Genomic DNA, 24,969 nt, shown 5'->3' with positions numbered 1-24,969 from the left:
GGACACCTCAACCAAGAATGAATCGCTTATGTGAAAACCATTTCCCAGTTTGAAATGGAAGGGGCAAACAATAAAGAATTTACTAGCATTCACAAATCTTTTATCAGCTGTAGTAATATATAATCATGTAGTTCAGCAGCTTGAAAATGAACCTGAGACACGAAGCCCTTTCAGACATAAGAATTACAAGCCATACATATTTTCCTATCTAATATGATGGATCGTACATGCATATCACTGAATGATGGTTCCCATAACCATATGTTTTAAAAATTGTACAAACATCAGTTATTTTGTAAATGAGTACCATATAAACCCGTAACACTCTAGCTGCTGCTGCTGAGTACGATATAGCCACCCTACTGGCAATGTAAACTTCCTGACTCCTCCGACCGTGGTTGCCAAATCCAGAAACCAAGTGAAACCATGATCTCCTACACACCATACGGCTGCTGTGAGAATTCATCTATACCCTCCATAGGGCTGCTGTTGAGAACCATAAGCACCCATCATTGGGTTCACTCCACCCATCCCAGACCCTGGTGGCATGCCCATGGGTGGCCTCATTCCCATCCCAGGCATAGGCATTGCTGGATTCATTCCCATGCCAGGTCCCATGGGCATATTCATCCCCATCCCCATTCCCATACCCATTCCCATTCCCATGCCCATGCCAGCACCTGATCCCATACCCATGTTAGGACCTGCTCCCATACCCATTCCAGCATTTGCACCCATTCCCATTCCATATCCACCCATGCCCATGCCCATAGTACCAACCATTGGGGCATTTGGAGTAGGAAATGCACTTGCACCAGCTCGCCCCAGACCAGTACCAGAACCCATGGCTCTTCCCATGGGTTGACTACTTGATGACATAGTAGACACAGATGTCCTCTCTTTTTCGCCCCGCCTCTTTTCCAACCTGCTGATGGAATCTAAATCAATTCCAATATCTGCCAAAGGATTGATTTTTGCTGCACAGCAATGGGTCCAAGATCAGTTTGCCAGATACACCAAGCATTGAAAATACACCAGACATTCTATACTATTCCTTTGGCAAGATACCTTACAAACAAAACCTATTATAAAATGGAAGGGAAACTTACGTCCAGAAATATTCAAATCAACAAGACCCCGACTGAGTGTATCTGCCCAAATTGCTGATTTAGGTTCAAATTTATCTTTCTTTTGCTGTGGCTTTCCATTAGATACAGCAAAAGCATTTTGAGCCTGTGAAACCTGCACTGCGGTCTGTTCCTGTGGCTTTGTAAAAGCTGCACTGCTAATAACTTGGCCTTGCGTAAAGTCAAGATCAAAAGGTTGTGTCTGTGTGTGTGCTTGTGGTTGCATCTGTATTGGTGCTTGATTCTGTGTCTGTGTGTGTGCATGTTGCTGCATCTGTATTGGTGCTTGATTCTGTGTCTGTGGTTGTGTCGGCACCTGTATCTGTGACTGTGCATGGAAAATGCTGGAGTTGTTTGAGCTCTGTGCTGGCTGTTCAACAGTACCAAATGGATTAGATTGTCCTGTTTGAAAATTTTCCATGAAACCAAAACTTGCTGTAGTATCAACTTTCGAAGCGGCGGCAGCTGTGAAGGCCCCATTTTCTCCAGAGCTAAAGGAGGGTGTTGCAGGCACTGTAGTGTTTTGTGCTTGTGCAGAAAAGGGGTCTTCAGGGAAAGAAGATGACACCTTAAATGGAGGATCACCAAAAGGATTTTCGTTGGGCTGTTAAATGTTATAAGAACAATACAATCAAGACTTCAGAACAATAAAACCAATGTATGCTTAAACTATGACAATAAAACCTGAGATGTTTATTGCCAATTAAAATCAATATGCTTTTGATTCAATCCACCACAGCTCTGAAACCTTGATGTATATGTGCTTAGAGAATTGTGGTACCATGCCAAATCCATCACAACAGAAAATAATCATAATTACCTGATTTTGATAGCTAGGAGCAAATGCAGGTACAGGTGTAGGTGTAGGTGCAGGCGCAGGTGCAGGCGCAGCATTAAAACTTGAACCAAAGCTAGCATCACCAAACAAATCAGCTGCCAAATTTGTCTCGCTCGCAGATGTACTGGCTGGTAAAGCTGTGACTGTGAGAGCTAGCGGCTCAGAAGATGCACCAAATAAATCAACATCTGTTTGAGATGATGAAACTGGAGCTGTTGCAGTTTAAAGACAGAACAGATAATCAAATAATACGCATAAGAAGAGTGCAGATAAGAAAACAACAATAGATCACATTATAGATCACATGTTATCATTCAATGAATTTCCCAAAAATCCTAATCCACATAGGTTCATTCCAAAAGGCAAAAACTCAAGCAAGACTTGAGGTAAACGCCTATGCTATAACCTATAATGCAAACAGACAACCAATTTTAGCCAAATTACAAACAGACTAAATTCAATTTTCATGGTGCCAAATCCTGAACTTGGGAGTTGAAGAAGCAACACTGCCTGTAATTTTATTTCAAACATCATTTGAAAGATTATTCAACAAATATAAATCCTAATCCACATAGGTTCATTCCAAAAGGCAAAAACTCAAGCAAGACTTGAGGTAAATGCCTATACTATAACCTATAATGCAAACAGACAACCAATTTTAGCCAAATTACAAACAGACTAAATTCAATTTTCATGATGCCAAATCCTGAACTTGGGAGTTGAAGAAGCAACACTGCCTGTAATTTTATTTCAAACATCACTTGAAAGATTATTCAACAAATATAAATTCCAGGCTTATTAACGAAGAATATTAACAAGCCTAAAGATTTTGAGCAAAGAAGCCAAAACAGAAGATTTTTATGATTTTGAATAACAGCAACCATACTTGAATCCCATCAGTAATCAAGCAAAAAACTGTTTTACACGCAAGTGATGTTTGGCATTTCTTACTGCACAAAGGCATGTATATTCCTGATACGTAAACAATCCAAGTTTGAATTGTAATCTAGCAGTAAAAATTTAACACTTAAACCATAAAAATGAATGAGGAAAGTTTGGATAAGTGGGATCATGAGACAACGAAAGTTATCTCAAAATTTCTCAATTTGGAAAGGCAGCCAAGCATCCTTGATCAAGAAACATTGTAAGAACACAAATACAATTAACCAAAAGTCTAGACAGATCAACCCATATTATGATTGATCAAATGTACAAGACATATTGCAGCACAAGGTGATTCCTCCAGAAGCAGAAGCCACAACAATGGAAAGACAAAGTGGGTAAGCATATATCATTGCAGCTGTTTATTGAGAATGATCTTAAGGAACCATTGAGAAGGTGGATTACCTGAAGGCTAAAACCAATCCTATGTGATAGCAGTAGCCTCCGTTCTTAGTTTAGCAGTTAGGCGAATGTCCATTTTGCAAAACTCTATAGGGGACTCTCTAAACACCCCATTGGACCTCATTGTTCCATTTCTACATGTGGTCTTTCCCATGCTGTTGAAGCTCCCAAGACATGGTGTCTAAGATATCTCATCTTGGATTTGGTTTTAAAAGCTCTCTTCACTTTTGGTTTCTTTCACTGAGGTTTGCTGGTTTCAGCTCATATGTTTGTTTCCAGTTTTTTGTGGTTGAGTTTTATTCACTCTTCTGTCATTCCCCATCCTGTCAAGTTTCCTGCCTCCAGTGCCTGTGGTTTAAAATGAACAAGAAATTTGCCTTTCCCTCAAAGGAGATTCCCCATGCAGATGAACAAAAAGGAGGTAGATCCAGGGGGCCTCTTTCCCACCCTATGTTGCAGGAAACGCCAATTTTAGTGGCGTACTAGTACCCGGGACGGCCCGAAATGCCGAAACGGGCTTGAAAAGCTGCTGAAACGCTGCCAGTCATACCGTATGGTGTTTCAAAATTTCGAAACGCCAGACAGTGCGGCCAGGGGAGTTTTGGCACAACGGTCCAAGTTTCGGTGGCCAAAGAGAAATTAATTTTTTAAAGCCTTTTTTGGCCATCTCAACTTGTGGGAAGAGGGTGTGGGCCCAATATAACACCAAAACACACTAATAAACTAATTTCTATGTGGATGTTATCTAAATTTAATAATAAAAAAATACAAATGGAATTCTCTAGAAGATGAGAAGAATAGAACTCTCTAGAAACCCTATGAGCCTCTTCTTTTCTTTAAAAAGGCACTCCATTCACTCATTTCTCACACATTGTTTTGCAAGAAGAGCTTCCTATAGCAGCAGCAAGGAGTTTATTTGTGTTTTGGAGCGTAGGCAGCGGCCAGCAAGAGGAAGCACATGGACAGCAGCTAGTTGGGTGAGTTTTCATTTCCTAATTTTGCATCATTCATGGCTTCTCAAAGTAGTGTTTCATGTGCCCCTAAATTAGGTGAGTTTTTCATTTTGTATTATTGTAATTTTGCAGCAATCATGGCTTCTCAAAGTTGTGTTTCAAGTGCCCCTAAATCCACTCAAGCAAGCAGGCAGCAAGAATATTATCCTCTATGGAAGTATGTTACCAAAGTGAAGCAGATGGGTTTTGGCGGTACATGGGAATGGAAGTGCAATTTGTACAAAAATGAAAAGAGCTTCAAGGGCTCTTACACACGAGTGAAGGCTCACATTTTGCATGAAGAGATAAAGGGTATTGATGTGCGTGCACATACCAAAAATGTAGAGATGAAGACTAGATTCAAGAAGGAGAGTGATGATTCTCAAAGGTTGAAGGATCAAAGAAGCAAAATCAGCATCGGCACTACCAATCCTCGCATGTCTGATAGCGTTGAGCCAAGGATTATTCAGGAAGAAAGAAAGAGTGTACTAGAAGTAGAAGCAGAGTTATCAAATCCATCAACTACAATTCAAGACAGCAGATTGGTGAAAATGCTTGATAGTCAAGGGAGAGAAGAAGCTCACTCAAGAGTGGCAAGGGCCATCTTTGATTGTGGCATCCCCTCTAATGTGGTTCGATCCCTATATTGGCAAGATTTGGTATGAGTGATTAACAAAGCTCCTCAAGGTTACAAGGACCCAAACTATGAAAAAGTCAGAACAGTTTTGCTGAAGAAAGAGAGGCAACTTCTTGATGATGTTCTCAAACCAATTCGTAGCTCATGGGGTAGTACAGGGGTTTCTATTATCTCAGATGGCTGGACTGATACAAGACGCGGGCCTTTGATTAATGTCCTTTCATTGCATCAAAGCAAAAGATTGTTCGCGTAAGATAAAGGATAGTAAGCTCATTGCTGATATTTTAATTTCTGCGATTGAACAAGTAGGGTCAGAAAATGTGGTGCAAGTTATCACAGATAATGCACCTGTTTGCAAAGTTGCAAGCTTGATTGTTGAGTAGATACAATCACATATTTTGGACTCCTTGCATTGTCCACAATTTGAATTTTATTTTAAAAGAGATCGAGGCAAAAACAGAATGGATTAAAGAGGTCACAGGGCAAGCTAGGGAGATTATAAAATTCATCACCAACCACCACCAATCTCAAGCAATATATCGAGAATACTCCAAATTGGAGTTGTTGAAAGTTGCTGAGACACGGTATGCCTCAAACTTCATCATGTTGTGTTGCCTTGTTGATGTTAAAAATGCATTAATGAGTATGGTGGTGGGTCCAACTTGGGCCGAGTGGAGACAGGCAGATTTAGAGAAGGGAAGTATGGTGAGGAGGGTGTTGGTTGATGAAGATTGGTGGAGCAAGATTGATTTCTTGCTCAAGTTCACATCGTCTACATTTAATCTTCTTCGAGTTGCAGTGAAAGAGAAACCTTTCTTAAGAGAGGTTTATGATGGCATGGATACCATGGTTGAAAAAACTGTGGAAATTATCACACAGGAGGCTCCTACTCTTCTTTTTGTGGATTTGGTTTTGCTGAATAAGTGAGGTCCATTATTGTTACTAGGTGGAATGGCTTCAACACTCTATTGCAGACTTTGGCACATGCTCTGAATCCAAAATTTTATGATGAAGAATTCATTGTTGAAAACAATGGGAAGAGGAAGCCTCCACATAAGAACAAGGAGGTGGCCAACGGAGTGAAGAAATCCTTTGAGAGGATATTTCCAACTTCTTTACAAACTGATCTAAGGCAAGAATTTCCGTGTTTTGTTGTTGGATTAGAGGATTTTGCAATCATATCAGCTTTGGATGAGAGGAGGACCATGGACCCAGTTAAGTGGTGGACATTTCATGGGGCAAGTGGTGTTCATTTGCAAAGTCTTTCCTCTCGTATTCTATCACAAGTGGCAAGCTCTTCATCAGCAGAACAGAATTGGAGCACCTGCAGTTTCATTCATAGTGTGAAGCGCAATAGGTTGGGATCGCAGAAGGTAGAGGACCTTGTATATGTGCATTCAAACCTACACCTTGTGTCTCGTAGGGGTGAAGAATATACAAGTGGACCTCATAAAGAATGGGATGTGGATACAGAATGTCCAAATTTAGAGCTCTCTCTTTCTGCTCTTGATATTTGTGCCAATGGTGATGTAAATGCATCTGGAAGCGCTAGTAGAGTTGCCTCTTCTGTTGAACAAGCATCTTGTTCTATCTTTGCTGATGAGGATGAGGAGTTGTATTAGTAATGATATGTTAATGTAGCCATGATTGTCTTTAGTTCATGTTTTATTTTAGTTTCAGCACATATAGCCTCACATAAAAATGTTGATTTTGGAGTCTTGAATGTAAAGCCTCATCTATAAAGGCTAATTTTGGATATTTGCATCATGTAATCATCTGTTGGAATTAATATAAATTTGGATTTCCTTCTAAAATGTCATTTATACGTCTCATTCTTTCTTTAATATTGACTCTATATATATATATATATATATAGAGAGAGAGAGAGAGAGAGATGACGTTTCGGTCGCGTTTCCATTTTCCGGGGGTCGCATTTCGGGCCATCCCTGTTTTGGAAACTTCTAGACATTTTGTCGTTTCGTGCAACTTAGTTCCTACCCCAAAATGAACCTTCTATGGCAAAATCGAAGGGCAATAAACCCAAAAGAAGCAAATTAATAGTTGTGGCCAAGATTAAAAATTTTCTCCCCTGCCCAAAGGAATGTTGCCATGGACTGAGAACAGGTTGTGGCCAAGCTTAGAATAATGGAAAATCCTTTCCCTCAATCTAGCATATCTTCTACAAAAGACCCTAGATACACTGCTAGGTGAAGTACACTCTACAATTTGACTTTGGCACTAGATCTTTTTATTCAAGATATACCACTAGGTTCCAGCAACAAGATGTTGAACAAAATGCCCAAATCAGATAGGCAGAATGGACTATTACAGTGAAGGAAGCATTGGGAATCAAAGCACGACTGATCATAAGAAGGATGATGCAATCCAAGGAGAGTAGAGACCTACAAGATAAACTGAACAAAATATTGGAAAACCAAGGGAAAACCATTGCACATAAAGAAGCAGACAATAGCAAGGGTCATAAAGGAAACAAACCCATTAGGCATTCAAGAAGAGTAAAACCATTGGATGGAGATAACATTTTGTTTTGTTTAGATCTATGTCTATTTTACATATAATATCTAAATTAATACACATATGTAACTATCTGGTGTGATAACAAACTGAAGAAAGTAAAAACAACCAACAATAGGGATTTTGGAAATAACATTTCAGGGGTATATGATGAAAAAGGATAACAAATATGAAGGGAAGGTCAGCAGCTCCTGCCATTTTGGAGCATTCGAATAGTAGTTTGGCATAATGGAAACAGGGTTGAATGTAAGGTTGTAATCAAATATAACAAGAGAAAAGATATAACCCTTCCATTTATGGAACATTATACGTATTATTAATGCAAATTAATAGCTTTTTAATCATAAAAACTTTGATAGTACAAATTTGAAAACCTTCCACACATCAAATAAAAAACATTTTGAAATTTATTCGTTATAATGGAACACTGGAACTATGGGAAAGTGAAAAATTACCAGAGCATTATCCATTGTAGGGTTTCTATTCATAACTACTTATTTGACCCTTTACTATAGCCAAGGACAAAATACTCTAAAAGAAGTTTATATATTGATGTTGTTGGTGGCATTGCAATCCTTTTTGTGGAAGACATTCTTAAGGAAGGAATTTGGGAACAGTTTCACAATTCAAGCAATTGCAATGTTACATGTTAGCAAAGATGTAGGTTATTATAAATTTACAAAAAACAAAACAAAAAATAAGTGGATGAACGACAAGAGGTTATCTAGGTCAGTGAAAGCAGAGCAACGTTGTTGCCCCTACCAAGGTTCAATTCCTCTAACAAAGTGGCCCGTGCAATGTTGCAAACGGCCCATTGAACTGTCATCACTGTTAAGTTGGCCCAACAGTGTAAACAGTATCCCCCACGTCTTGATAGGTAGTAGATGTTCATCATCTCAGAAAAAAATGCAAACCATGGAACGAGGAGTTAGTTTTAGTCTCCAACTTTGAACTGACAACCCAAAAAAATCCTATGAAAAAAAACGCAGACAACTAAGTTGTCAATTTAAACAGGGTAAACATAGGCAAACAACTAATTTACTAATCCTTATAAACATCTTAAAGATCCAAGACCTATAATTTCATCACATGATCTGAGTAAACAATTAAGTATGATTTTGTGAGGTCGCAGAGGCCAAGTTTGGTGGGAAAATCTGCTATGTATGTTGACAAATCAATGCTAGTAGGATTAGGGTTAAATTTCTCTTTCTTGATAATTACTTGTGAATTATGTTGGCTTCTTTTAATTATTTGTTATATTATCTTTCATCAAGCAATTACCAAATTATGTGTATGAAGATCACAAAAACACAAGACACAAGATGTAGGCACTCTACCAAGGCAAAACCCCTATCTAGGGGAAAACCCAGTCAAAATCTCTTCCTTCAACAGTTTTCCTTGAGACCCTTCAACCTGGACAAAGACCTCCTCCACACCAAGCCAACCTCTCCTTCTTCAATCCAACCTTCGACCTAGCAGCAACAACACTTCGACCCTAGCAACTTAGACTTGGCAGCTTCCAGCGTCAACAGCAGCTTTGACTTTGACAAGGAAACTTTGATATCCTAAACTAGCCCACATGAGAGAGAGAGAGAGCAAAACTTCGATTTTGTTCTTCCCTTCCTCCTTGACCAAACTCGCACTCCTTTTAGCCTCCTCCTTCACCTTCGCACTTTTTCGCAGCTTCAGATATCGAACTATGTGTGAGAGAGTGAGATGCTCCAAATGAAGTCGAACTACCTTGTATATATAGTCTTCCAATGAGGTCGAATTGCCTTCCTTGAGGTCGACTTAATCTTCTTGAGGCCGACTTGGTGTTGAGGTTACATAATTCATTTTTGACTCAAAAATATTTCTTTTTACATCGTTCGAAAGCCCAAGAAGGGTCACATAAAATATACAATGACTCTAATGACTCTTGATTAATCCTAGAAGTCCACAATGGGGACTTCGACTAAGAAAACGAGGACCCAAGCAATGAAACCCATGCTTTAATAAGTCGTTGTAACAATAATAAAAATTATTTTGACAAACACATTTTATGAAGACCGGACATAGTTACATTTTTTAACAATGTAGAACCTGTTGTGATATGTGAAGGCAGAATTCCCTTAGACCTATTATCACTACTTAGGAATGTAGCTTTGGAATGTTTGCTAAGCATGCACCCTCTACATACACCATGCTACTCAATACTAAACTTTGGAAGGCCTATGACAAATTACCTTCTCTAACCCTTACTACCTAAAAGCTATATCAAGGCTACGAATGCATCGGGCTAATGAGGACTTGTTCATTCTTAAACTCCACAACAAAGCCCCTACCCACAATCACCAAAACTAAAAGAAAATTATTCGTGAGCCTTTGAACAAACAAAACATCATCAAAATCTAAAGAATTATTTAATTTGAGTAGGAAGCAAATAGTACCAACTCCTTCTACTAAGTACTGCAGGGCGCAACTAGAGGGTTCCAGGGGGGGTTTCCTGCCAGGGGGTTTACTCTAGGCCCACGGCAATGCCCCGACATACAAATAAAGAACCCGATAATGGTTGGGTAGACCCAGGGATGGGGGGCGAACACACCCATGGTTTTGGGTATGATGGTTTTGCTCATTTTATTTTGTAGATCTAGTCAAGGGAACAACGGTTACGTTCTAATCCAAGGTTAATGGATTGGGGTTTATGAATGCTTCGGAATGTATATAATGTATTGTAACATTAAAAGGAATATAATGAAAAATCAATCTGGTTTTCCCGATTTTGGGTTCTGGGAGAAAATCTTTGTGTATATTTTATGCTCTTGCCATTGTATATTTTTTGTTTTAAAGAATTCCTTTGTAGGTAATTTTTGTACAAGATTAAAACCTATAGGTAGAAAGGCAAAATATTGTGAGAAATCCTTCTCGGCCTTGGCAACAAAGTTGTCCATTTGGGTCTACTACACACTTTTGTTGTTGTTTCCCTTTAGCCTACTTCTTCTTTGTGATGCATAATGCTTGTGCTTTTGACAAACGAAGCACTTGATTTTACTCCAATCATTCTTCTTTGGCAGTGTGTTGAGAAATCTAGGGGGCAGCAAGTGTAGATGATCTCTTTCAATGATGACTACTTGTGATATATTTTTACTTCACTTAGTTAGCTTCTTCTTTCTCTTGTTTATTATTAGTGTTTTCTATCATCAAACAACTATCAAATCATAAATAACAATGAGACAATGGACACAAGATATAGGCTATCAGCCAGGGCCAAAACCTCTCCAAGCTTGAGAGGAAAACCCACAGAATTCTTCTTCTTATAGAATCTTCAATTGATGAATTCCAAGACCAAGACCCTTGACCAAGAACCTCTCCAAGACCAAGTCACAAAGCTTCCTTGAATAGTTCTTCTTCCTTCTTCAAGTCAACGTTGGTCAAATTGTCTTCTACACCACTGTTCTCGACTTCTCTTGAATTTCAGCCTCTTATCACAAACCTGTAATTACCAAGATGCCACACGTGAGTGCTTGATGGGGCAAATCTATGAGGCTCTTCTCCTTCGCTAGACTTGCACCCTTCTCCTTGTGACTTCGGCTAGTAATGAAGCTTCCTTCTTGACCCTAATCTCGGCTCCTTTAAAGTCTGATATAACCCTACTTGCAAAAACCCTAGCTGTAGTCACATGTGTGAGTTGGAGGGACCCAAAAACAATACTAGAAACCTTCGATCTTCTTCTCCTTCTCTTTGCTGCTTAAGAGGCTTTCTTCCTTCCTTTTTGCACTTCTTTCTTCTTCGTGGATGCTTGATTGATGTCCCTTCAAGTGAGGTTGAGTCCTCTTTATATAGTCTTCTTACCCATGCAATTAAGTCAACTTGTCATCATGTCTAGGCCGACATCTCCTTCTAGATAGGTCTATAGCTTCTTTTAAAGGTCGACTTGTTGAGCACTTGTGACGAGGTCTTGGAGGGTTTTTTGACTCTTACAATGACTCAAATAAATTTCTTTACAATATGTAACATCCCCTAAATGGGTCTTTCATACATGACAATTACCTAGAAGCTCTCAATGGGAGCTTGACCTATAAAAATAAATTTCCTTGAGCATGAAACCCATGCCTCAAGATCAACAAAAATAAATTTGTTTTTCCCATTACATCAAATACATAAAATCATGATTACATATGTCATTATGAAGACCGAACCAAGTTACATATTTCAACACTCTCGCTTAACTAGGGACTCATAACCCATACAAGGTGTACTTGGACATTCTTAATCTGAAGAATTCTTATAAGCAGAGTCGGATTGGTAACCCATCTGTATAGCATCATATTCATCCAACATTGTCACATAGCAAGGCCTTGACTAACAGCTCTATCTGTTCATAAGATCATAGCACAATGTTGGCAAGAGCCTTCATCTTTTGGGACTTCTTTGTAGGGCATCGACCATCCATCACTTTCCTTCTTGAATCAGGGCAGTCATGTCATCCTTCCTTTCGTCGGAGAGTGATCCATTGGACCATATCTGGCTTTTCTTCATATTGTTACTTTTTCCATATCATGTTTCTTTAGGATCTTCCATCCCATCACATGATTTACTAGTAGTGGATGACTTCCACAACTCTCTTTTGGTAGCCTTGTATCAACCCATCCAGATATTGTTCAAAATTTAAAATGAACATCATATCAACGATTACCTTTTGTGATGGCCCTTCATCATGACATTTGCTTGTTGTAACATCAACATCCTGCACACATATACATTGACACATCTCAGAGATATTCATTTGCCAAGGGTCTTCTTTCTTTTCAAACTTTTCCAAGATCTTCATATCTTTCCCATGGAGATATCATATTCTTCTAGTCATTGGATGTTGATTGCCTTCTCCATAGTTGCATCTTTCACGATCTCTTCTTTTCTTTCTTCACATATTGCTTCCCAAGAACTCCCAATCATAGTTCCTTCATCTTTGTCAACCACCTCATATTTCATATGAGGACATCTTATGTCGATTTCATCTAGAGAATATGTGACCCATGCCTTCATGCATTCTTTCAACAAAAGAGATCCCTTTACTTTGATCATACTGATGAGGTAGAGTATCTATCCTTGTTATATGCAACTATACAATGACATGACTTATCTTATCAAACATATGCATACATACCTCTTTCCTTCCTTTTGGTCATCTAGACTTCCTTCAGCAGCTTCCTTTCCTTGATTGAAAGTATTTCAACCATCTCGACATGTTGCATTCCTTCGTCGTCATACCATCATTCTTTCAAACAATGAATCCCACTCAGAGTGGAATTCTTAGTGAGACAATTGCTTCTTCCACAAAATGAATCTTCTAATGAAAATTCCAACAGAGTATCCTAATTATCCTCATCTTGCAAATGCTTCTTCCCAATGATATATCATGAGCTCTATATTAGATGATTCTCTTTTACCACCAAGTACTACTTATGCTTCTTGTGAGGTTATTAAGGGCTACTTCCCTCTAATGATGATTGTCATAGAATTCTACTTCAACAATCTTTCAAGCTTCTTATGATGATGTCTTGAGCTCTTGCTTCAGTTGTATTCTCCTATGCTACCATCTCCTAAAATGATGCATCCTATCATGCTTCTAATGATTCCTACCATAATAGTCATCTTTTACAAGAACTGAAAAGAAATAGGTGGAGAACACTAATGTTAGTCATAGCAGTGATCTTTTATTTCTTCCTTCTTGGTTTTCTTCTTTTCAACTTCTTCCACTTCTTCATTTCAAAAACTCTTTTATTTCTTCCTTCTTGGTTTTCTTCTTTTAAGCTTCTTCCACTTCTTCATTTCAAAAACCAATTGCTTGAGAAATATTACCTCTAAGTGGAGCTTCTTGTTTTCAATTTCAAGAAATTTGTTTAGCAACAAGCTTTTAATTTGGGATCTATAATATGATAAGTATGACTCCATGGCTATATCACCATTGTTGTAAATTAGTCCTTGTTTACTATTGGAAATGAAATAGAATTGGAACAAGGGTGTTGTAGAGGGGGCAAGTTTTGCCATGGCACTCAAATCCACTATTGTAGCAAAATTTTGCAGGGTCAGAAAGTCTAAAGATATTTTTAAAAACAAACTCCAAAAAGGGACCAGAATCAATTAGTGACAATATTTGTCCATGGCTATCAAGCCTCTCAAATTTTTCTGCCTATATGATCTTGTGAATCCCCATATTATTTATGAGCCCGTTAAGGGCTACACGAACTACATATCACTCACTTGGAATGTTATTCTTGTTAATAGCGAAGGAAAATGGGTTAAGAATTTTTTTTGTGGTATGTTATACTCTTGATCTAAGATATGAGTGTTGAGAAATCTAGGGCATCAACAAATAGTTGATTTCTCTACTTATGATAATTGCTTGTGATAGACTTTTTACTTCCTGATTATGATCTTTTATTGAGTTATTATTGGGTTCTTTTCATCAAGACAATTACCAAATCATGAACAATTAAGAGACAAGAGACATAGTATATAGGCTTGTCAACCAGGGCTAAAACCTCTCACTCCTTGAGAGGAAAACCTAGAAGAAATTATTCTTATAGATCTTCAATTGACACATACCAAAACCATGACAAAGACCCTTAACACTAGAGCCCTAGCCTCATCTTGAATGTTGCTCGACCTCCTTGAGCAAAGTCTTTTTCAAACTTGATCACCTTTTATGACTACCAATTTCGATCTATCCTTACCAACTTCAGACCTGCAATTTGTCACACGTGTGAGGGTAATCTGGCCCAAAACAATCCTCAAATGTTGACTCTCTCCTTCGTTATCTTCTCGTCCTCCTTTGCTGATCTAGAAGCTCTTTCTTAGCATGTTTCTCGCACCTTTTTCTTAGACTTGCTTCACTGAAATGCTGGTCTCCAAATGAGGACGAGCACTAGTATATATAGTTGTTTGACCACGGTAATAAGGCCGACATGATCTCTTGGAGTAGGCTGACTTCACTTTCTAGAATTATACTTCGTTGTAGGCCGACTTGTGAGAGGGTTAGTGACAAGGTCTTGGAGGGTTACTTACAAAGACAAGTATGACTTTTACAATGTGTAACATGCCTTCATTACATGACAATGACTCTTTAGACTTTTATGACTAGATGACAATATCCCTAACGGCTCTCAATGGGAGCCTTTACTAAAATAAAATGTCTCGATCATGAAACCCATGACGCAAGCATTACAATAATTTTATTTTTCTTCTTTACATCTCTTACATAAAAAAATCACAATTACATGTCATTGTGAAGACCGAACCTAGTTACACTTTTCAACAATGAGGATGAACTGAAATCCAATGTTCACCCAAAAAAATTAAGGGTTGGTGTGAAACAATTACTCAAGAAAATTAAAAAATATTACATATATGAGAAAAGAAGGGAAGATTGTTAAATAATAATAGAGATATGAGAACATGACCATGTTTCCTTCAAGTACTTTGAAATTTAGATCGAAAATTTTAAAGGGGCATCTAAAGTCAAAGAAGTGGGTATCAAAGATTCTTTGAGTGATGAAGTCCTCAACCTGCAACGTAGAAATTGTGTTGTGTGGTCTTTGTATTGCAAAACATACAAGATGAGTCGAAAGTCAAATTGTGGACTAAGTTCACCAAGGGGATTCTAATCCTAGCCAATCAATTGTTCCTTCTTGTATTAAATTTCTAAGAGTAAGTTTGAAAGGCGTGGGTATTTTGGAAAGTTGCTCTATTGAGTGGTCATGGTTGGGCATTTTAGAAGAAAACCTGTGAGGATGACTGCATATGATTTTCGACTATGGATAATGCTCCAATACTAATGGTTTTAAAATATCAGTTTAATAAATCACCCGACAATGTAGACTGGACAAGTTATAAGTTGAAATTGTTTATTTGGAATCCAAGTATAATGTGAATATAGTGTTTGCAGCTCGTAGGGGTGACAACCATGCTTTTGGCATGCAAATATGAGGAGGTATCATTCCTATGGTTGATGAATCCATCCATATTTCTGATAATGCCTACTGAAATAAAGAAATCGACTTAGTACTCTGCAATCCAATATGGCTCTGCTCATTCTTTATGTCATGAAGAAATTTCTAAAGCCTGTACTGCACAATGTATAGTCAAAAGAATTCCATGTTGGAATAAAAGTATTGAATAGGCATCAAACTAAGAAATGGAAAGAGTAATGATAGTTGCAGTAATATCAAGTTTGATGGAGCAGCATTATTACAGTGGTTAAAAAAAACGGAGGTTTTCAGACAGTAGATTTCAAGCGCACTTTTCGAACAAATGGAGACAAAATTCAAAAAACCATGATATTTGGGAGATTTCGTCAGCTCTTCCAATGCCCAGTTTTTGCAAAACGCCCTGCATCTCGGATTTCCAACTCTCAGTGCTCTGAAAATTGAATTGAAGTCTTGGCATTATTGGAGATATAGATTTTCTATAAGTATTTGGTACCAGTAGCTTGGCTTGGGATACAGTAAATCAAGTGAATTTTATTGTTCCTTTTCGTGATACAAATAACAATCCATAACATTTCCCTGGCCTTGCGATTGGAGAGATTGTTGTTGGAGCAGAGTTGTATGAAAAAGCATTTTCTGTTTTCAAAAAATTCAACCTAAATATGAAGGCAGAAAATGTGCTTTTAGATCACATCAGAAGCTTTGAAAGGGCAGTTGATTTCGCATCACTTGTGACAGAGGATGTAGTTTGGAATCAAGTTGCAAAGGTTCAACTCGAGAAGCGATTGAGCAGTGATGCTATTGAATCATTTATTCGCGCTAATGATGCTACACATTCCTTGATGTGATAATGGTGGCCAAGCAAGCAAGTTTGTATCATGACTCAGTAAAATACCTAATTATGTAGAGAAAAGGGCTAAAGAGCCAAAGGTTGATACCGAGTTTATCTATGCATATGCGAAAAATGACTGACTTGTTGATATTAAAGAATTCATACTGACACTTAATGTAGCTAATCTTCAAAGTGTGGAAGGCCATCTATATGATGAATCTCTCTATGAGGCTGCAGAGATCATTTTTATCTTTATTTCTCACTGGACAAAACTTGCTAGTGCTCTCATGGAGCTGAGACAGTTCCAAGAAGCCTTTGATGTCGCTCACAAAGTAAACAGTTTAAAGACATGGAAGGAAGTTTGCTTTGTCTATGTTGATGCTGAGGAGTTTAGACTGGCTCAACTATCTAGGTTGAACATCATAATGCAGGTGGAATGATCCAAAAACTTAAATGACACAAGCTTCAAAGTTGACCAAATTTTGCGAACATAAGCAGCATTGACAATCTTTTTAAAAGTTTGAAAACTCAGAACTGGTGTATATGGAGTACAAATGGACATGAAATCAAGGTTATACATCTTGCAGTGTTAAGCAATCAATGGTTTTAAATATCGTGTGCCCCAACTTCAGCAAATTGTGACGGGTCAACGTGATTGAACTTTAAATTGCAGGAGGATGTTGCAAAGTGGAATTGCAATCCCACTGATCTCCAGATCAATGGTTGGTGTTGATTGCGACAACCCAATTCCCTTTTTTCCAATTTCTTCAAAACCATGCATGGTTTGTTGACACGCATAACGACAAACTGGGACCCGCACGACCTCCATTTAATTTCATATATGGTCTTTATATATATATATAGATTGTTATTTAGGGTCGTAAGCCCAGTCTATATGTATTATGAACTTTAAATTTACTAAGAGTTTCTTTTAATATTATATATGTTATACATATAATATATAAAATATTAAAACATTATTTTTGTAATTTTATTATTTTAAAAAAACTTCTCAAAAACAAATAGTTTTGTTACTGTTTTAAGAATCAGTTTTTGAAACTGATCAAGAAGAGACTAGGAGTGGGGGAATAAAAGTCTGAAAAGCACATTTTGCAAGGGTTCGAGAGTTGAGAATTAGACTTGGATGTATGAAGAAATCCCTCAAAAATTCACCAACAAAAACCAATTTGATTCTAGAATTGAGATAAGTTGCAATGAATTAATTTTCCTTTTGTCTAATTACTTCTCACGTTGTATTTTTCTTCTACTCAAAAGGTGTACGTAGCAACAGGGTTGTTCTATTCAAGTTCGCAGATTTGTCTATGTAACCATAGGTTTCAGATGGCACCTGAAAGTGGAATAAGAGCAACTTAATAGGCACTCCACCTTTTCAGAAATCCATTCACATATTCTCTCTTTTTCATTAATTTCATTCTCAGAATTTAACACTTGAATTCCATCTGGCTCAAGTTTTAAGCCCACCTTCTCTAAGTTGCTTAATGTCATCTCACGTATGTTAAGGCTTGCAACCCTCAATGGTCTAGCCACACCAGTTGTAAGAGATGAGTTTTTGAACTAGAATAATCATTGCATCCCCTATGAGCTTGCTTCAAACAAGTATTAAAAAAATTATCAGTTCTTGTGGATGTCCTAGGCACTGACCTCTTGCAGCGAGAGGTTGTCTCCACAGATGTAAATTTTGCAGCTTATTGCTTGTCACATACTCCATAGGACTTGACCCTTGTAACTAATAAAAAACTCATCTAGTACTAAGCAAAACTACATCGAATTTCCTCTCCACAAATAAAGCCAAACCCAACCACAGGGTGCATGGTCACATTGTAACCCTGCAAACCCCCAATCACCAAAAAAAACAATTCATACAATACAATTATGTCAATTCTCGATTATGGTGGTTGTCTTTTTTTCTACAACCAACTCTTCGAATTTCTCTCTAACTCCTACTATGGCTTGTCACCACAATCGCACTTCACTTTTGCTTTAATATCATCCCAATTTATGATCATGCCTCAATGCCACAATGAAAAACCTCTTACAATTGGCAGCTCAACCCCACAACAAAAAATCTCTTACGATTAGTGACTTAGTCCCATGACAAAAAATCCTTACAATTGGCAACTCTTTTCTCATCACAAACCAATGGCAACTTCTAATCAACAGCTCTACTCCAATTCACTAATCACCAACTCTCAAAGATAGTGACTTCTTGACTTTACCACTCTCTTCAAATCAGCCAAATGTTCATCTTCAATTCAGACTGCCCTAATCTCACAAGGGTTCTACTATGTCTGACTCCTATAAGCCGAGAGGAAGTGAAATGAACCTATCTAGGTTCACTAAAGAGTGCACTCTGATATACTGCAATGCTCCCCTACACAACAATAGCTTCTATCTTCTAAGGTAGAGCAGCATTGTTTTCATAAATTGTGTTCAAACTTTTGCCAACCTGATCAGCCATTAAACTTTTCATTTTTTGGACTAATCTTTTGGTGCAAGAGCATAAAAAACAACTGAAACGAACACTTGCAGTGTTAAAGCCTGCTATCTACATAACAGAGAATGGTCATTAGAAAATTTGTTCAGCAAAAATAGCCAATTGCAACTGCTGAGCCATTTTTCAAAAGGCAAGCATTGCCATGCAATTAAATTCCATTTGCAAACAGTAAGTATGATTGACATACCATTGACAAGTTATTAATAAAACTGAGAATCAGATCTATAAGATATTGTTACCTGCCGTAAATGACGTCCGAGGGTTGAAATCTGAAAAATCATCACTACCCTTGTTTGCAGAATTTGTAACATTCTCCACAACGGCCGGAGCATCTTGACCTTGAGTTTTATTACCTAATCGTGTAGTAGCATTTGCTACAGTGGCTGCCAGACTCCCTCCATCCCTGTCCATAGGCAAATGTATAAGTAAGGTTCGTGGAATAAATAATAACTACTTGAATATTCTACAATCAACATATTTGAATGAAGCTAAAAATAATTAAATAGTGTGTACCTTTCATCAGTGTGCTGATGAACAGGATCATTAACAGACTCTTCATAGCTTGGAGGAGCTCCCCATTTTCCTCCAGACTGTTTTCGTTCATACCTTGTCACAGTTCAATTTCACTAATTTTAGTTTGGCACCCCTTTTGCTAGCTCTGCTTTACTGTTATTTAGATTTAGATTTAGAGTTTACTTCTCTTTTATCATTCACTTTGCTGGGATATGCAATATGCACTCCCTTTACAGCTATTAGTGCATGTCTCTTGAGTCCCATTTGACCTATTTGGTCATTTGTAGACAATAAATAAAATTTCAATTTCATGCAACCATAGATATTTGCCTTTTGGCTTTTAATACTAGTTTCCAAATAATCAAAATGCCAAATTTCATTAAAATACCTCTCATCTGGTGCATATTCATCAGCTCTGCCACCATTGCTGACACAAGAAAAGTGTATTAGCGCAAAAGCAAAGGAAGACCAGACCCCAAAAGCACTAATAAGTAGCTACAATAAGCATTTCCCAAACAAACATGACACCATTGAATGGACAGCAAGAAACAACTGTAACCTTCCTTGATATCTACTCCAAGGACCACTTTTGTACAGAAAGTTTCTTAAAGCAAACAATGGCAACAAAATCAATTATATGGCACATTGAAGAATACCGCTCATAATCATCGTATGCACGATCTTTTTCTCTGTCATAGTTTCTATCACTTCTTCTTGCATTGTACCGCTCATCTTCATGATCCCTGTCCCCACCATCTCGACTGTAACGATCAACACTATCTCGTCCATAACGGTCTCCATCTCTGCTAGAGGAATCACTATTTCTGCCATATCGATCATCATCCCTGTATCTGTCAAATTCCCTCTCTTTCCCATATCCAGACCGATCATCATCTCTTCCCCCATAACGGCTTCCAGATCGATCTTCGTCATATTCATATCCACCACCAGTGCTTGAGTATGTGCTTGGCTTGTAACTTCCTCCAGTTGATGAGCCTCCTCGGTATCTACAAAAGGAAATTTGTACAGAACAAAATTATTCTCTCAAAGTACCCGATAAAATACAGTAAACAGCTAAGACACTACTAAGCTCTCCTATTCCTCCAGTCAGATGCATACTTGTCTCTATTTGCCGCAGCTTTCTGTCTCACTTCTCGTATTCTCTCTTTGTCATTGATAAGAGCAACAATAGCCTGAGCCTTCCTTCTAACATTTTGTCCTTGGTCTTTCCCACTCGAATCAATATATTGAAAATCCGAGAGAGTCTTTACACAGAAGAAAGAAGAAACACAACCCCAGTAAAGAACAACATTCATAATTAATTTGCATCCTCAACGTTGCAAACACTTGACAACAGCATATAGATATTGAAGCTAATACACCAATAGCTGTAAAGGACGAACACAATAGATATCGAAGCTAAGACACCAATGTCCCAAGAACCAGAAGAGATGAAGGAGATGCAAGAAAAAGGAAGTTGGAAGACCGTAGAGAAAAAAAAGAAATCTACAGCACCAATCTCACCAAGAAAAACGAGGAGCCAGATAATTAAAAACTAAGAAAATTATAGGTCCGATAGACCAATTTGGTCTCAATGGACATTAACCATCATCATCATCATCATCATAATTTAAGACCACTATTTTGTAAACTTGCCTTACTGTCAGTGAATTTATGATGATTTACCCAAATTTGCACTACTGAAACAATGGAAAAGATAATACCTGAATTTGATAACCGTGTTCCCTAACTTCATCTATAACACGTTCTGACCCATGTCCAACCAAATACTCAAGAACTGTCAATGCCTGAAGACAGAACAGAATGCTTGCCAGTCAGGTATAACCATATCGCTTGGCAACTATGGATAAAACGTTGAAGGATGGTACATACTTTCCAAAAATGTAACTTTGTTCACCTTGTAAACATGACGCCAGTTTTTGCCAGTATCATTTGCCCTTTTCCAAAGCACACCCATGATCATCTGATATTCATGACTACATGATACAAAATTATTTCTGATCAATCTTCTGCGACACCAAGACTTGTAAATACATCATAAGAAGATAATACGACACTTAAAAACATCTTACAAATTTCTAGTGGCATCTGCAATATCTGCCATTTTTGATCCATGAGGGCCCCAAGGCTCATTACTCGTTGCATCAAGGACCTGTAATACAAAGAAAAAAGGAGTTGAACAACTTTAGGTGCATACTTATTTTCATCAAATTATATCTGTACAATCAGCATTCATTGCAAAATGCACAAGACTCACGAAGGCAATTATTTCACCCATTTAAGCCCCAAGGGTTAGCTCAATGGGTTGAGTCCCCATGGACGTAGTCACTAATCTCTAGGGTCTGTGAACCACATAGGAAAAAATCTATGTCTGTCTGTGGTTCCAACAGATAGGTACACCTACCCTTCACATTTGTAATATATTGATTTTGAGCACAAAGAGATGACTATGTGGTGATTCAACCAGGGAACAATAATTGATGAAGAACCAAGTACACTCTATAATCAATCCAGATACACAGACTCAACCAACCTACTGTTTACATTTGGGCTCACGTTATTTGGAGAGTGACAAAACTTTCACTAACAGAACAAAATAGAACTGAGGAAAACCGGTAAGACCTATTTTGACATCCAATAAACAAATTGCATTCCTGGAAAAGGCAATTGAAACTTTCAACAAGGCAGAAGAAACTCACCTTCTGCTCAATTCCAGGCACCTTCAGAACTTTTTTATTCACCTCTCTCTTGCTGTGAAACATTCAAATAGTTCCACATAAATGAAGAAATGATCGCGAAGAAATCATTTTAAATTTCCAAAAATTCCAAAACTAAAATGGCAAAAACCAGTCCCCGGTCTTCAATACAAGAATGCCATGCTAAGATTCAGAAATATAAAGAGATCAAAACAAATCTCAGATCATCCCAGATATGCTTAGAGAACAGTTTCAACAAGAACCTTCAGAAAAGTCCATGATAAAATGGACAATACTACTGACAGAATTACATTAAGAAGAGCTAAATACATAATTCACTTACAGGTCTCTAACAGTCTGATCAAAAGCCTTCTTCATCTTGCCTCTGTCGGTGTAAACAACCTGTCAGTAAAGCTCTGCTTCCACAATCTTCGACTGGTGAATGATCAAAGGCTTAAAGATACGGAGATGAATCATTCAAAACTAATCTTGATCTTGATTTACACTGCACAATATCCAGCAAATCAGTGTCCGTCAAAATATGCTCACTTTAGAAGTAAGGAAATTTTGTCCCAGCCCAAAGAACCCTATAAAATTGTCAACAATGAGAAACAACAGACTCCATAAATTCCCAATCGTATAGAGTACAACTTAAGCAGATCTCAATTCCAGGAATCATTTTCCGAAGAACAACTTGAAATCTGAGTTAAGTGGCTTAAATTTAGTATTAAGTTAAAATATATAAAACGAGACTTTGAATGCAGAAAGAAGCATTCAAAGCAGGAGTCCAAACAACAAAGGCAAACTTCATATTTAACGCGAATAATAAAATGCACAGGAATGGATCAAGGACAAAACTCATATGATGAACATAAGCTCAAAAACTGAGAATATATTGAAAAAAATTTAGAAAAAACCAGCGGCCAATGACAAGCTTCAGATCAAAGGAACATAAAGTGATGAAGAATGAATCAAGGAGAACCTCATCGATGCAAATGTTGAAGAAGCGCAAACTTAAAGCAGGGCCTAGAAGAAGATCGTAAATTTTAAACAAACACCGGCGCCTTCATTAAAGAACTAAAGATGCCTAAGTTCAAGATTTCTCCGTTCAAATCTCTAAATCTAAAGGAATGACAGGACCTTTAAATTAAAGTGCATAGTGAAGAAGAAAGGGTGGCATCTTGATTAATAATAACCCTATAAAGCCTGCTCAATATCTCGGAATTTTGATTAGCAAATCCAGATTCATACAAAAAGTGAAGTTTGAGAGGAGATTTGACAATACTCGAGCACGACAGAAAACTCCATCGATACAAATATCCGTAGAATAGCACCCAATTTAAAGCAGACCCTCAGAAATGATCATAGATTTTCAATGAGACACAAAAACGTTGAAGAAAGAGGAAAAAAGCCTATCTTTAAAGATTCCTCCGTTCAAATCTCTAAATCTAAAGAAATGACTGGACGTTTAATTAAACCTACATGCTGGAGGCGAACAGGTCGCATCTCGATTGATAATAATATCATTGCTTGCTCGAATATCAAATTTTAAACCAGAAATCCAAATGCATACAAAAGTCAAATTTTGAGGGGATTCAACAATACTTTAGCACGACAGAGGGGGAGTTCTTGATTAAAGCAGTACTCAGTCCACAAAATCGAATTTTTTCAGTAAACCTGAAACTCCTCCGAAATTTTAAAATTTCAGATGAAAATGCTAGGATGCGAAATTGATGTCAAATAATAAAAATATATATATGGAATTTACCTGATGTAGATCAGGGCAAGCTTCTTGGCCTGATCCCGCGAAAGTCTCCCTGGAATCCGATAATATGCACCGAATTCTAATCGGGAAAAAAAACAGCCGATTGTCTCAGAGCTTGGCTGCGAGGTAGAAAGCACGAAAATGACAGCGATCTGGCAGGTGTTTCCCCTTATTGCATATCGTGCTACAGCTTCCGGATCGGTTCCCGACCCATAATGAAGGGTTTGATGAAGAATTTTCGATGAAGCTGGCAACAAATAACGAGGGTTTCAACTTTCCTGTAGATGTTCCAAGTTAAAAAGTTGAACAGGAAAGTTTGTGCAGCTGGCAATTAACAGAGATGAAATGTTTATTTAAAACAACGCTGAAATGTTTATTTAAAACAAATTTTAAATGGAACATGTTTAACGTTCCCGGTTGCCGATGGAGTCAAATCGTTGTCGGTCTCCGGCAAATGGAGGCGGCGTAGGACTCGCCGGGTTTTTCGAATTTCCAGAATAGAAAGATCTTGGGCGAGAACGCGGCGGAGTCTCTCCAAATATAGGAGACTGGATGAACTTCCAACTTTAGCGATGGTTAGTTGCTCATATACATATTCACACTTAAATAATATTATTTGAATCGAATTTTGCTTATGAAGGGGTTATTGTTATATTGTTATAATATTTTATTGGTTGTTATTTATATTTTATATTTTAGTTATGCTATTACCTAATTCAATTTTGTAATTTAAATATTTTGTTTCAATAAATTTGATTAATATATTTAAAATTATAAATATCTGTTTTTTATTTTTCAAGATTTTAAATTTATTTATAGATTTAAATGTGTGTTTCAAAAATAAATATAACATTCTAACTAATATGTACCCTGATTAGATTTTATATTTTTTAAAATTTCCCTGATTAGATTTTATATTTTTTAAAATTTTAAATCTATTTATATATTTAAATATGTGTTTAAAAAAATTTAAGATCACTTGAGTAAGAGACGATTTGGGATGGGTGACTTCTCGGGAAGTACTGGTGCAAGCCCCTAAAGTGATGATTGATGTTATGTAATTCATTTCACTAGTTTCAATCCCATTTCTTCACCCCTGTGAGCATCACTTGATGCAATGAGCGTTAAGTGGACTAATCAAAAATTATGAAAATTAGTCAATTACCACTACCTCTCATGGAAATGGT

General features: G+C 37.5%; 1 protein-coding gene across 1 annotated transcript; it reads right to left on the bottom strand.

Moving 5' to 3' along the window:
* Positions 1–24,126, bottom strand: LOC149225311 (clathrin interactor EPSIN 2-like). Its single transcript, XM_089377054.1, has 14 exons — positions 23,786–24,126; positions 22,361–22,522; positions 22,021–22,072; positions 21,394–21,473; positions 21,219–21,297; positions 21,025–21,108; positions 20,420–20,565; positions 19,957–20,307; positions 19,689–19,727; positions 19,301–19,393; positions 19,027–19,190; positions 1,948–2,177; positions 1,110–1,731; positions 1–977 (listed from the first exon to the last, which is right to left on the bottom strand). Exons 2-14 carry the CDS (start codon positions 22,393–22,395, stop codon positions 463–465), a joined length of 2,490 nt encoding a protein of 829 aa, XP_089233180.1. The 5' UTR covers positions 22,396–22,522; positions 23,786–24,126; the 3' UTR covers positions 1–462.
* Between the last annotated feature and the right edge of the window lie 843 nt (positions 24,127–24,969).

This window comes from Pinus tabuliformis, chromosome J, assembly GCF_031772625.1.
Source record: "Pinus tabuliformis cultivar Carrire ecotype Pingquan chromosome J, CPIR1, whole genome shotgun sequence".
Classification (NCBI taxonomy): Eukaryota; Viridiplantae; Streptophyta; class Pinopsida; order Pinales; family Pinaceae; genus Pinus; species Pinus tabuliformis.
The sequence above is the reverse complement of the archived record's forward strand: the minus strand, read 5'-3'. Positions and strand labels throughout refer to the sequence as shown.

Coding starts and splice junctions, on each gene's coding strand:
- LOC149225311 (XM_089377054.1), bottom strand. CDS start 22,395: ATGAAGAAGGCTTTTGATCAGACTGTTAGAGACCT. Junction 21,109..21,218: donor ACTGGCGTCATGTTTACAAG/GTGAACAAAGTT, acceptor TTCTGTCTTCAG/GCATTGACAGTTCTTGAGTA. Junction 20,308..20,419: donor GCTGCGGCAAATAGAGACAA/GTATGCATCTGA, acceptor TTCCTTTTGTAG/ATACCGAGGAGGCTCATCAA.